At 50.7% G+C, this 13,247-nt stretch overlaps 1 gene segment (V, D, J or C); it reads right to left on the minus strand.

Moving 5' to 3' along the window:
• Positions 1–9,915: 9,915 nt before the first annotated feature.
• On the minus strand, positions 9,916–10,362 carry LOC123348499 (the record flags this gene model as incomplete). The annotated part of the segment is given in 2 exon segments: positions 9,916–10,223; positions 10,317–10,362. Coding segments are annotated over 2 exon segments (354 nt in total), but the record flags the coding sequence as incomplete, so codon positions are not given.
• Positions 10,363–13,247: the final 2,885 nt, after the last annotated feature.

Consider the following 13,247-nt stretch of genomic DNA (forward strand, 5'->3'; position numbering starts at 1 on the left):
GTCAGAGCGCCCCACAGACAGGGCTGCAGGGAAAGTTCTGTTGTGCGTTCACATTGTCAGCTGCCACTGCAATGGCATGAACATACTTGTGGCGCTTGCAGCGGCATTCAGAGCGGTGCATTCTGGGCAACTATCGCACATAGCACCTCTTCCTCTTCTGCCGTTCAGGCTTGTGGGAAGGCGGAGAGGGGTTTGTGGGGCATCCTGGGTCCTGTGACAATGACCCATCATGCATTGCTTTGCATCCCAGCAGCCCCTTTACAATTTCTCGAGGTAAATTTTAGGGTATGTCTACTCTTGCAGAGTTTCACCGGTGATAGGGAACCAATGAAAGAAAAGCACTGGTTTGTGTACTCACTTAATTCCTCAGGCGTCAAAGGGTGTTTACACTACCAGCATTTCCATCACAGATGAGAGCAGCGCTGTAGGGCAGCTATCCCACAGTGCAGCTCTCTCATAGGACTAGTGGGAAGGAGGGGGGTGAGAAGAAGGCATTCTGGATCCCTGCTCAGTGCCTCATGATGCCCTGCTTCATGTCCCAGCAGCCCCATTACTTCCTTGTTTCTTTCCTTGCTTTTTTTTACCCTCCCCCAGGGGTGAGCTGCAGCGGGTTCGCACGGGTTCGCGGGAACCCGTTGTTAAATTTAGCAGCCATTTTAGAACCGCTTGTTAAGGGCTGCTAAATTTAACAAAAGTTCCCGCCCACTCCTCTCCTGCTCCGCCCCCTTCTCCTCCCCCTCCCCTGCTTCCCGCGAATCAGATGTTCGCGGGAAGCCTGAACAAGCAGCATGGAGGCAGCCAGCAGGTAAGCTGGGGCGCGGAGGGGGAGGGAAGGTGCGGCTGGCTCAGCAGCTCCTGGTCCCAGACCGCGGCTCCCTCCAGCCCAGCGCCGGCCCGGGGAGTCGGGCCCCGCGGCTGCCGCCGAGCAGCCCGGCCCCGGGAGTCGGGCCGAGCAGCCCGGCCCTGGGAGTCGGGCCGAGCGGCCCGGCCCCGGCGCCGGCCCGGCCCGGGGAGTCGGGCCGAGCGGCCCGGCCCTTGCGCCGGCCCGGGGAGTCGGGCCGAGCGGCGCCGGTCGTGGTCCTGGCAGAGTGGACCCGGTCCCCAGGCAGTGTGGTAAGGGGGCAGGGAGGGGGTGGGTTGTGGGGGGGTGGATAGGGGTCAGGGCAGTCAGAGGGCAGGGAACAGGGGGATTGAATGGGGGCAAGGGTCCCAGGGAGCAGTCAGGAAAGAGCAGGGTTGGATGAGGTGGTGGGGGCACTCAGGGACAGAGAGAAGGGGTAGTTGTATGGGGTAGGGGTTCTGGGGGGCCATTGAGAATGAGAGGAGGGGTTGGGTGGGGCGGCAAGGGGCAGTCAGGGGACAGGGTAGGGGGGGATGGGTCAGGGGTCTCGGAGTGTGTGTGTTAAGGAACATGAGGGGTTGGATGGGGCACGACCCCCCCCCCCACGGAGGGGGGGGAAGGAGGGAACCCGTTGTTAAAATTCTGGAGGGAGGAGGGAACCCGCTGTTAAAAAATTGGCTGCTCATCACTGCCCTCCCCCTCCCCCCCCCCCCCCGGCTGTCTGGCTGCTTTCCCCGCCACATCTACAAGCAAAGGGAAAGGGAGTTTCAAACTTCCTCGGGCTTATGTGGGGAGGGATGGACGTCCGTTTACCTGGCATCAGAGCAGGGCCACCCGTGGGGGGGGGGGGCAAGAGGGGCAATTTGCCCCAGGCCCCGGCCCACAGGGGCCCCCATGAAAGTTTTTTGGGGCCCCTGGAGTGGGGTCCTTCACTCACTCTGGAGGTCCCGGAAAACTCTCGCAGGTCCCGTGCCACCGGAGCTTCTTCCGCCCCCGTTCTTCGCCGGCCGAGGGTCCTTCAGCCTCGCCTGCCGGCGAATTACCGCCAAACAGGACCCGCTGCCAAAGTGCAGCCAGGTCTTTGGCAGTAATCCGGCGACAGGGGGCCCTTCCATCTTCCACGGTGGATCCCGCTTAGGTGGTAATTTGGAGGCAGGGCCCCCACTGTGGGTCTTCGGGGCGCTTCGGCGGTGGGTCCTGGAACGGAAGGACCCCCTGCCGCCGAAGACCCCAGACCCCTGGAATCCTCTGGGTGGCCCTGCATCAGAGCAGCAGAGATGCTGGCCAGAGTGGTCACTTTTGGAACTGTGGGATATCCTCCAGAGGCCAAGAAGTGTTTATACCAGTAAAACATGTCGTCACTTTCACAACAGCACCAAAAGAACAGTGGAACGAGCTGTACACCTCTCATAAAGGTGGTTTTCTTTTTGCGGTGAAACTTCTGAGAGTCACCGCAAAAAGTCATTAAGTGTAGATGCTCCCATAGTTTTAGTGCAAAAAATGAACATTTTGCGTTTTAAATGGCAAGTGTAGACGTAGCCTTAGTCTCCTTAAAAGTCACAGGATGTAACCCAGGTTGCAAGGCCTGAAGGTATAATTGCAACTGAATCTTAAAAGAGAGCATAAATGTTCACACTTCTCTGTTCCCGGAATCACAGATTGTATAATTTTTATCTCTCCTGCTTTCCAGCCAAATATTCTTCTCTCACACAACATAAGCCAAAGCCCACTAAAAACAAGGGAAATATTTCCCTTCACCACAGATGATTAAAAGCAATCCCTACAAATGAATGGCTAGCTAAGTGAGGTCATTAAAGGACGGGGTTTGTATGTCTTATAAACAGGGGCGGCTCCAGGCCCCAGCATGCCAAGCGCATGCTTGGGGCGGCAAGCCACGGGACGGGGGGCGCTCTACCGGCGCTGCGAGGGCGGCAGGCAGGCTGCCTTCAGCAGCTTGCCTGCGGAGGGTCCACTGGTCCCACGGCTTCCCCGGACCTACTGCAGGCACGTCCACCTAAGCCGCAGGACCAGCGGACCCTCCGCAGGCAAGCCGCCGAAGGCAGCCTGCCTGCCTTGCTTGGGGTGGCAAAATGCCTAGAGCCGCCCCTGCTTATAAAGAGGGGACTATGCAAATGGTGGTGGCAGGTTGCTGTTTAAATCTGTTCCTTTCTCTCCCCTGACTGAACCCTGAGAGACAATCCCCAGCCCTCTGTGTCTGTGCAGTTATCAGACAACTCTCCCGTCCAACAACAGGGGGAATGAGATGTTGGGTCTCTTTAGTTTACATTGTGGCAGCTTTGCAAGGTATTTTCTAACCCAGAGTTAGGCAACCTATGGCATGTGTGCCGCCTTTGGCATGCGAGCTGATTTTCAGTGGTACTCATGCTGCCCAGGTCCTGGCCACTGGTCCAGAGGGCTCTGCATTTTAATTTAATTTTAAATGAAGCTTCTTAAACATTTTTAAAACCTTATTTACTTTACATACAAAAATAGTTTAGTTATATATTATAGACTTATAGAAAGAGACCTTCTAAAAACATTAAAATGTATTACTGGCACGCAAAACCTTAAATTAGAGTGAATAAATGAAGATTTGGCACACCACTTCTGAAAGGTTGCCGACCCCTGGTAACCCAAACATGCTGGAGAGGCAGCGATTATTTTGTATTTTCTGTTTTGATACTAATGTTTGTATCGTGTCTTTATTCCCAGGTGCCTGGTCCCAGATCAATTTGGTGGAGTCTGGAGGGGATGTGAAAAAGCCCGGAGACTCTCTCCACCTCTCCTGCAAAGCCTCCGGGTTCACCTTCAGCAGCTACGATATGAGCTGGGTCCATCAGCCTCCTGGGAAGGGACTAGATTGGGTGGCTTATCTAGACAGCCCTGGGGGTGATATATACTACCATAGGCGCCAACTTCTGCTGGCACTGGTGGGTACTCGACCAGCCTCTGCCACCGGCCCTGCCCCAACTCCATCCCTGCCCCGCCCCCATTCCAACCCGTTCCCTAAAGTCCCCACCTCAACTATGTCGGCTCCGTGCCCCTATTGGACCCCCTTCCCCAGATCCTCGCCCCAGCCCCGCTTCTTCCCTTGAGCAAGCCGCGTTCCCGCTCCTCCCTGCTCCCTCACGGAGCTTGTTACCAATTTTTCCCCGTGGGTGCTCCAGGGCTGGGAGTTGGCACCTATGTACACTACCTTGATTCAGTGAAAGGCTGGTTCACCATCTCCTGGGATAACTCCAACATCCTGCTGTATCTGCAAATGACCGGCCTGAGATCCGTGGACACTGCCTGGTATCACTGTGCTAGATATTCAGTGACACAGAAACCTATTGATGTTCATGCAAAAACCCAGGCTGCAGAATCCGCGTGCCAAGTGGCGGTAGCAGCAACATAAACAACAGGGCTTTGGGCACAGAAAGGAGAACAGGCATCCTGGGGAATGAAATACAAACCTACCTCAAGGTTTTAACCTTTTCATTCTCTAGCAATTTTTGCTTCACACAGTCCCACTGGGCCTGCAGTGCAGACATTGCTCACTGCTTCAGTGGGCCCCATTCAGATGTGAGTCCTGTTTCCATGGTCAGTCTCTCCTTGTATATTTGAAACTTTCCCTAATGTAAAATGTGGCTAGTTCCCACATTGTTCCTTCACTCTTTTACCCCACAGGGACCTGTTCACAGATTCTTCTGACCCAATTGGGTCCTGAGTGGGAAGAAGCCCGGTGTGACGCTGGCAGACCAGGTACCAGCTAGGCCTTACAAGTGTATAGCTGGAAACCACTCTTGTTTACCTGTGTTAGCATCATCAAAATTGATGTTAGGTACTAAGTTCAGAAGAATATGTTTAGTGTTTAGACTTCATAATATGCTTGAAGGATGTTGCCTGCTCTGCTTTCATTTATCTGTACCCTGGTATAACTTAATAACAAATATTTGCATTATAGACCCCTGTAACACAGTGCAGTGCAGGGGCAAAGTGAAGGCCTGTGGAATACCTAGCACAAGGCGTGGGAGGCAAACGACCGCTCCATTGCTGCACCCACAAGCTGCCAGTTCTACAAAGAGCTGGATGCGATATTCAATGGTGACCCCACCTCTTCACAGTTCAGCAGTGTGGACTCTCACTACTCACTGCACTCAACATCCATCCCTCTGTAGTTTGGCCCGGCTGAAGTCCAGCACCCGCTGCATCGTACCCCAAAGGAGAAGGTTGGGTATGACCCCTGGACATACACAAATCTGTAGCTGTCCCTGGGCCCCACCTCCTCTTGAGACCTTCCCTTCCCCCAACTCCCATCCCCCTCCTTGCTGATGATTTTTTTTCATTTGACTCTCTCCTCTGGTTATTGTCTTTCAGTAAAAGAACTGTGTTGGTTTGAAAGCAAACTTTATTACGTGAAAGCAAAAAAAGCCCTGCAAAGCAACATACAATTATGTTAAGGCCCCTTCTTGCATCCTGTGCACCAATCACCTCCTAGCATTACAGGCACTGCGATCCCGAGCATACAACAAATATTAGTGGCTTTCAGCTTCAAATTGCTGCTTCAAGGCATCCCTGATCCTTATGGCCCACGCTGTGTCCCTCTAATAGACCTGGTCTCCGGCTGTTCAAACTCAGATTCCAGGCACTGAGCCTCTGCAGTCCAGTCCTGAGTAACTCTTTCACCCTTCCCTTCACAAATATTATGGAGCGTACAGCACACAGCTCTAAGCATAGGAATATTGCCATTGGCCATGTCCAGCTTCCCATACAGGCATTGCCAGCAGGCTTTTAAATGGCAAAAAGCACACTCCACAGTCATTCTGCACTTGTTCAGCCTGTTGTTGAACCTCTCCTTGCTGCTGTCAAGGTTCCCTGTGTAGGGTTTCATGAGCCATGGCATTAAGGGGTAAGGGGGTCTCCTAGGATCACAATGGGCATTTTGACTTCCCCTACAGTGATCTTCTGGTGTGGATAGAAAGTCCCTGCTTGCAACTTCTTGAACAGGCCAGTGTTCTGAAAGATGAGTGCATCATGCACCTTTCTGGACCAGCCTGTGTTAATGTCTGTGAAATGCCCACGGAGATCCACAAGCACCTGGAGAACCATTGAGAAATACCCCTTGTGATTAATGTACTTGGTGGCTAGGTAGTCTAGTGCCAGAATAGGGATGTGCGTGCCATCTATCGCCCCTCTGCAGCTAGGGAAACCTATTTGTGCAAAGCCATCCACAATGTCACGCACGTTGCCCAGAGTCACGGTCTTTCAGAGCAGGATGTGATTAATGACCCTGCACACTTCCATCAACATGACTCCAATGGTTGACTTTCCCACTCCAAACTGGTTAATGATGGATTGGTAGCAGTCTGCAATAGCCATCTTCAACAGTGCAATCGCCACACACTTCTCCAGTGACAGGGCAGCTCTCATTCTTGTGCCGCAGGGCTGGGGTGAGTTCATCACCCACTCCCATGAATGTGCTTTCCTCATGCAAAAGTTCTGCAGCCACTGCTCATCATCCCAGATGTGAATCACAATGTGATCCCACCACTCAGTGCTTGTTTCCTGAGCCCAGAAGTGGCGTTCCACTGTGGTCAGCACCTCCGTGAATGCCACAAGCAATCTCGTATAGAAGCTACTACGTCTGGAGAAATCAATGTCGCACTCCTCTTGCCTTTGTAGTTTAAGGAATAACTCCACTGCCACTCATGATGTGTTGGTCAGAGCGAGCAGCATTCTGGTCAACAGCTTGGGATCCATTCCTGCAGCCTAAAAGAGGCAGGGTGCGTAGTACCCAAACCATTGAAAGATGGCAGCAAATGTGGATGGAACACAGGGATTGCTGGGATGCAAAGCAATGTATCTTGGGGCATTGGGACAGGACCCAGGATGCCCCACGACCACTTCCGCCTTCCCACAAGTCTTAGCGGCAAAAGAGAAAGAGGTGCTCTGTGGGATAGCTGCCCAGAGTGCACCACTCCGACTAGCGCTGCAAGTGCCGCAAGTATGAACACGCTATTGTGCAGGCAGCTGGCAATGTGAACACACAGCAGCATTTTTTCTTCTGTGCTCTCTGAGCGGTGCTGTAACTGCCAGCGCTGTAATTTTGCAAGTGTAGACATGCCCTTTAAGTAACCCTTCAAACCCGAAGGAAGCCTTGTGTGTGAAGTTGTTTATTCCTGTTGATTAACCACAAATGAGCCACTGTGAGATTGAGGATCAAAGACTTTGCTAAATGCATTTGTCTCTCTTCGCTGCAGGAAGTTCAGGGGGACACCCCGGATTCCTAGACTCCTGCTGTTACAGGATGGCTAGTCTTGCCTCCCATAGCCGGGAAGAAATAGAACCCAAGCGTTCTGGTAATGGGATAGCAAAGCCTGGCATTGGCTGACCGGAAGATTTATTCAGAACAAACAGCTTTCAAGGTGCTCAGACTTCTAGGAGTGTGTCGCTGTCATGACTTCTGATGGGGGTGCTGTGCTCTGTGTATTACACCCATTGGGCTAAGGGACAATGCACCATCTCCAGGGACAACCCCAACCACCTCATGTATTTACAAATGAGCAACCTGAGAGACCTGAGGACACCACCCTGTATTAGTGAGTGACAGATACTGGGTGAGGAAAGACTCATAGACTTTAGGGCTATCAGGGACCACCCTGATCATCTAGTCTAGCCACAGAACCACACCCACCCACTCCTGTAACAGACCCCTACCCTCTGGCTGAGCTACTGAAGACCTCAAATCATGGTTTAAAGACCGTCTGAGCTCAGCCAAAAACCTTTGTGTCCCGCAAGGTCCATTTAACCTACAAAAACTTAATTGGGAGAAAAGAGACAATTCTGGGAACCCATGGATTTTATTTAATCTCATTCCTTTCAGTCCTAGGACCAATCCTATTCAACTTATTCATAAATGATCTGGAGAAAGGGGTAAACAATGAGGTGGCAAAGTTTGCAGATGATACGAAACTGCTCAAGATAGTTAAGACCAAAGCAGATTGTGAAGAACTTCAAAAAGATCTCACAAAATAAACTGATTGGGCAACAAAATGGCAAATGAAATTTAACATGGATAAATGTAAAGTAATGCACATTGGGAAAAATAACCCCAACTATACATACAATATGATGGGAGCTAATTTAGCTACAACTAATCAGGAAAAAGATTTTGGAGTCATCGTGGATAGTTCTCTGAAGATGTCCACGCAGTGTGCAGAGGTGGTCAAAAAAGCAAACAGGATGTTAGGAATATTAAAAAGGGGATAGAGAATAAGACTGAGAATATATTATTGCCCTTATATAAATTGATGGTACACTCACATCTCGAATACTGCGTACAGATGTGATCTTCTCATCTCAAAAAAGATATACTGGCACTAGAAAAGGTTCAGAAAAGGGCAACTAAAATGATTAGGGGTTTGGAGCGGGTCCCATACAAGGAGAGATTAAAGAGGCTAGGACTTTTCAGCTTGGAAAAGAGGAGACTAAGGGGGGATATGATAGAGGTATATAAAATCATGAGTGATGTGGAGAAAGTAGATAAGGAAAAGTTATTTACTTATTCCCATAATACAAGAACTAGGGGTCACCAAATGAAATTAATAGACAGCAGGTTTTAAACAAATAAAAGGAAGTTCTTCTTCACGCAGCGCACAGTCAACTTGTGGAATGCCTTACCTGAGGAGATTGTGAAGGCTAGGACTATAACATGGTTTAAAAGAGAACTGGATAAATTCATGGTGGTTAAGTCCATACATGGCTGTTAGCCAAGATGGGTGAGGAATGGTGTCCCTAATCTCTGTTCATCAGAGGATGGAGAAGGATGGCAGGACAGATATCACTTGATCATTGCCTGTTAGGTTTATTCCCTCTGGGGCACCTGGCATTGGCCACTGTCGGTAGACAGGATACTGGGCTAGATGGACCTTTGGTCTGAACCAGTACGGCCGTTCTTATGTTATGTACTCCTTGGGCACACTTGCTCCCCATTCATGGTGCCACCCTGCTCTAGCAGTGAGTTTTCCATTCACAGCAAACTGCAGCATGAGGTTTCAGCTACCATACTTCCTACCCCTCCCTTTCTTGTTGATAGCAGCCAAGGGAATGCTGGGAAATTTAGTTCTTTCTCTGCTCCAGGGCTGGCTCTATAGGCAGGGAGCTAACCAAGGAACTACAGCTCCCAGGGCCCCCTGTTGGTTCTCAGCACCCAAGATGGATCCCTGCCAGTTGCCGCCCCTGCAAATGGGCTGCCCCAAGCTCCTGCTTGCTTTGCTGGTGCCTAGAGCCACTCCTGAAGACAATAACCACTGGTGAAGGGCTGAGATGCCACTGTGAGAGGCCCCACATTGGTTATAGTGAACTAATCACCTTCCACTGCATTAATACCATAAACATCCCAGATTGCTTAAAGAGGCAGATCCTCAGGTGGTGTAAATCCAGAGTAACTGGAGTCTAGTGAAAGCAGCTGCGGTGACTTTACACCAGCGGAGGATTTGGCCTCAGGAGCAATTCGCTCCATCCATTGGGTCTGATACAAACCCCAATGTGCTTGTCCCGTTTACACTGACAGATGCTGTCCTGTGAGTCAGACACAGAGACGGCTTCGGGAGAGCCAGCGTGCCAGGTCTCCGAGGGGAGAGCGACTCAGAATCAGGGGCGGCTCCAGGCCCCAGCTGGTCCCAGGGCTTCGGTGGAGCATCCGCAGGCACGTCTGCGGGAGGTCTACCAGCCGTGGGACGGGCGACCGGCAGAGCGCCCCCCGCGGCGTGCCACCCTGCTTTGGGTTGCGAAATGGCTTGTGCCGCCCCCGCTCAGAACAGGACTCACTCCGGATTGGGGTTCACAGATGAAGCGAGGGATCTCTGCGCCGCAGACCCAGCGGGGCTCTAGACCGGAAAGGAGGCACATTGCCCGGGAACGGAAGGGTTAAAACTGCCGGGAGGTTTGTGTTATATTCACCCGGGTGCCGGGTCTCCTGTCCCAGCCCGGAGCGGTGTGTGTGTCACTGCTGCCCCCGCGCGGCTGCCGGGAGAAGCGCGATTCCGCAGCCTGGGTTTTTGTATGATCACAAACCGGTTTCGTGTCACTGTGTCTCTCGCACAGTAATAGCGGGCGGTGTCCTCGGGCTTCAGGCCGGTCATTTGCAGATACAGCTCACTCTTGGGATTATCCCTGGAGATGGTGAATCGGCCTTTCACTGAATCAGGGTAGTATATAGTACTCCCATCAGTGCTTATAAAAGCGACCCATTCTAGTCCCTTGCCAGGAGCCTGCCGGACCCAGTCCATATGGTAGCTGCTGAAGTCGAACCCGGAGGCTTTGCAGGAGAGGCGGAGAGAGTCTCCGGGCTTTTTCACATCCCCTCCGGACTCCACCAGCTGCACCTGGGACCGGACACCTGAGAATAAAGACAGGCCATTAATATCGGTATAAAAACAGCGGTAACACAATATTCTTCTCAGTCTGTCAGTTATTCAGAGGAGGAAAATACCTTCCAAAGCTGCTAGAGCGAAAATTACAAGAATCAAAAATCCCATTTTCCCGGGTGCTGGAGGGAAAAGTTCTCAGGGCTGGCTGGTCACTGCACAGACCCAGGGGCTGCGGATTGTGTCTCCGGGTGCAGCCTGGGCAGAGAGAGGCTCAGATTTAAACAGGAAACTGTCTCCCTCATTTGCATGTCCCCGCTTTATAAGAGACACACACTCCTGCTGCCAGTGATCTGAGTGACTCGCCCTAGGGCTCCGGGTGCGGGAGTCAGAGTGTCCCGTCCTGTGTCTGTGCAGCCCTGGCACAGGGCGCTGGGGTGCTCCTGACACTTTCGGACCCCTGGGATGAATTAACTCTCTTGGGAAGGAGGTAACACTTTCTGTTGAGATTCAGTGTATCACTCTAATTAATATGTCTCCCCAGTCTGGTGATTCACAGAGGCTCACAATACAACCACTTAAATATGACGTTACTCTATGGGATACATATGTTACAAGTGACATTAATGCATGCAACAACTCACAGTATTCAAAAATCCTAAACCCTAAACATGTTCTTATCATTCTAATACCTAATTTAGCAATACTAGCACACAGGTGAGACAGACCGGTTCCATCAGCTTTCACACACCTCTGGCCCTGATACACAGAAATTGTCAGTTGCGTCGGCCCTGCTTTCTAGCCAAGAGTCTTCGCCCTGAAAGCCTAATCCCAAACCTATAATGGGAGGCTTTGTAGTGAGTACAACATGTTGTGTATTTGGTTGTCATGGTTTTGTTGCTATGGCAACTGAGTTAGATTATTATGGGTGGCTCAACCGGTTTCAACCGGCTGAGGAGCTCTCTGTATATATGTAAATAAAATGGAGGTTTTGGTTAGCTGCCTGCTCTCTGGCCTCAAGTGATTGTTTCCTACACCGGCTGCCCCAAGGATATAACACTGGCGACGAGGGTGAGACTCCGGTGCTGCTCCAGTAACAGAAGGAAGTAGAAGTTAAGGTAAAGAACAAACAAACAAAAAAGCTGCTTGTTTGCACTGACTGTGAAAGTGAAACTAAAAATCATGGCTACTCTGACCAGGCCCCTGGAGCCTTTTGATGAGAATACAGAGCAGTCGCATGTGTATACTGAGCGTTTTGAGCTTTTTGGTATTGCAAATGACATTACAGAAGCGAAGAAGGTGCCAATATTCTTAACTGTTGTAGGGGCTAAAACCTACTCTCTGCTACGCAGCTTACTACACCCTGTTAAGCCTGAGACTAAATCTTACAGTGACATTGTGGAAATCCTGGGGTCTCATTTCTCCCCAAAACCACTGGTAATTGCTGAAAGATATAGGTTCCACAAAAGAGACCAAAAGGAAGATGAAACAGTTTTACAATTTGTAGCCATTTTTAAAAAGCTAGCAGAACACTGTGAATTTAAAGAAATGTTACATGATGCCCTGCGTGACAGGTTAGTGTGTGGCCTGTACAGTGAAGCTATACGGAAGCGCCTACTGACAGAGGCTCAGCTTACCTTACAGAAGGCTGTTGATATTGCTGTCTCCATGGAACTGGCTACAAGGGAGGCACAATACATCGGTGCACCCCCTAGGGTGCAAAAAGTGTCACAAGAACCGACCCACAAAACTGTGCAGAGTCAAGAATGTTACCGCTGTGGTAAGCCGGGTCACCAGGCATCAGAATGCTGGTGTAAGGACCTGGTGTGTCGACACTGTGGCAAAAAGGGACACATTGAGTGTGCCTGTAAACAAAAGAAAAAGAGGCCTGTGGTCTGGCCGACAAAAAGAGGAACCCTGCATACCCTAGAGCAGACCCAGGATGATCAAGGTGACACCTCATCGCAAGAGGAAGTGCCACTGCATGTTTTGTCTTTGGCAATGGGCTCACATGAATACTGGGTAACCCCGTTATTGGATGGCAAACGTATACGCATGGAACTGGACACCGGTGCAGCCGTCTCACTGATCTCCGAGACTGTGTATAAAGAAAAGCTACAGCATCTTCCGCTTAAGGCAACAAAAACTGTTCTGAAGACGTATACGGGAGAAGCTGTGCCTATGCTGGGCACTATTGATGTTAAGGTGGAGCTCAATGGACAGGTGGCTAAATTGCCACTGTTTGTGGTGAGAGGTAACTACCCAGCCTTAATGGGTAGGTCTTGGCTTGGGAAGATTCAACTGAACTGGGCAGAAGTGCACCGGATGACTAAAGAAGAAACCAGTCTAACCCCTATACTAAGGAAACATGCTGCTGTTTTTGGAGATGATTTGGGAAGTATGAAGGGAATCACTGTGACATTGAACATTAAACCTGGCAGTCCACCAAAATATCTGAAAGCCCGAACTGTGCCATATGCCATCAGGCCAAAAGTTGAAGCAGACCTGGAGCGCCTGGTCACCAATGGAGTCCTAATACCAGTTACCCATAGCTCATGGGCCACTCCTATCGTTCCAATCGTGAAGAAAGATGGCTCTCTCCGGATTTGCGGTGATTTTAAAGTCACTGTCAACCCAGTGTTGTGTGCAGAGCAATACCCGCTTCCCCGCATCGATGACCTCTTCGCAGGCCTGGCTGGGGGACAAAAGTTCAGTAAGATTGATCTGAGTCAAGCATATTTACAGATGCACGTCGATGAAAAGTCCCAAGAGCTGTTGACTATTGTGACTCATAAGGGGCTTTATCGATACTGTCGTCTACCCTTCGGAATAACATCTGCTCCCGCCCTGTTCCAGAGGGCTATGGACCAGATCTTGTGTGGCTTGTCAGGAGTTCAGTGCTATCTGGATGATATCCTGGTCACTGGAAGAAATGAAGAGGATCACTTAAAGAATTTAGAGGCTACCCTACAAAGACTGGAAGAGTATGGCCTACGAGTTCGCAAAGACAACTGTGAATTCTTCAAGCCCTCTGTTGAATATTTGGGACACATCAT

This window comes from Mauremys mutica, chromosome 13 (assembly GCF_020497125.1).
Source record: "Mauremys mutica isolate MM-2020 ecotype Southern chromosome 13, ASM2049712v1, whole genome shotgun sequence".
In the NCBI taxonomy this organism is placed as follows: domain Eukaryota; kingdom Metazoa; phylum Chordata; order Testudines; family Geoemydidae; genus Mauremys; species Mauremys mutica.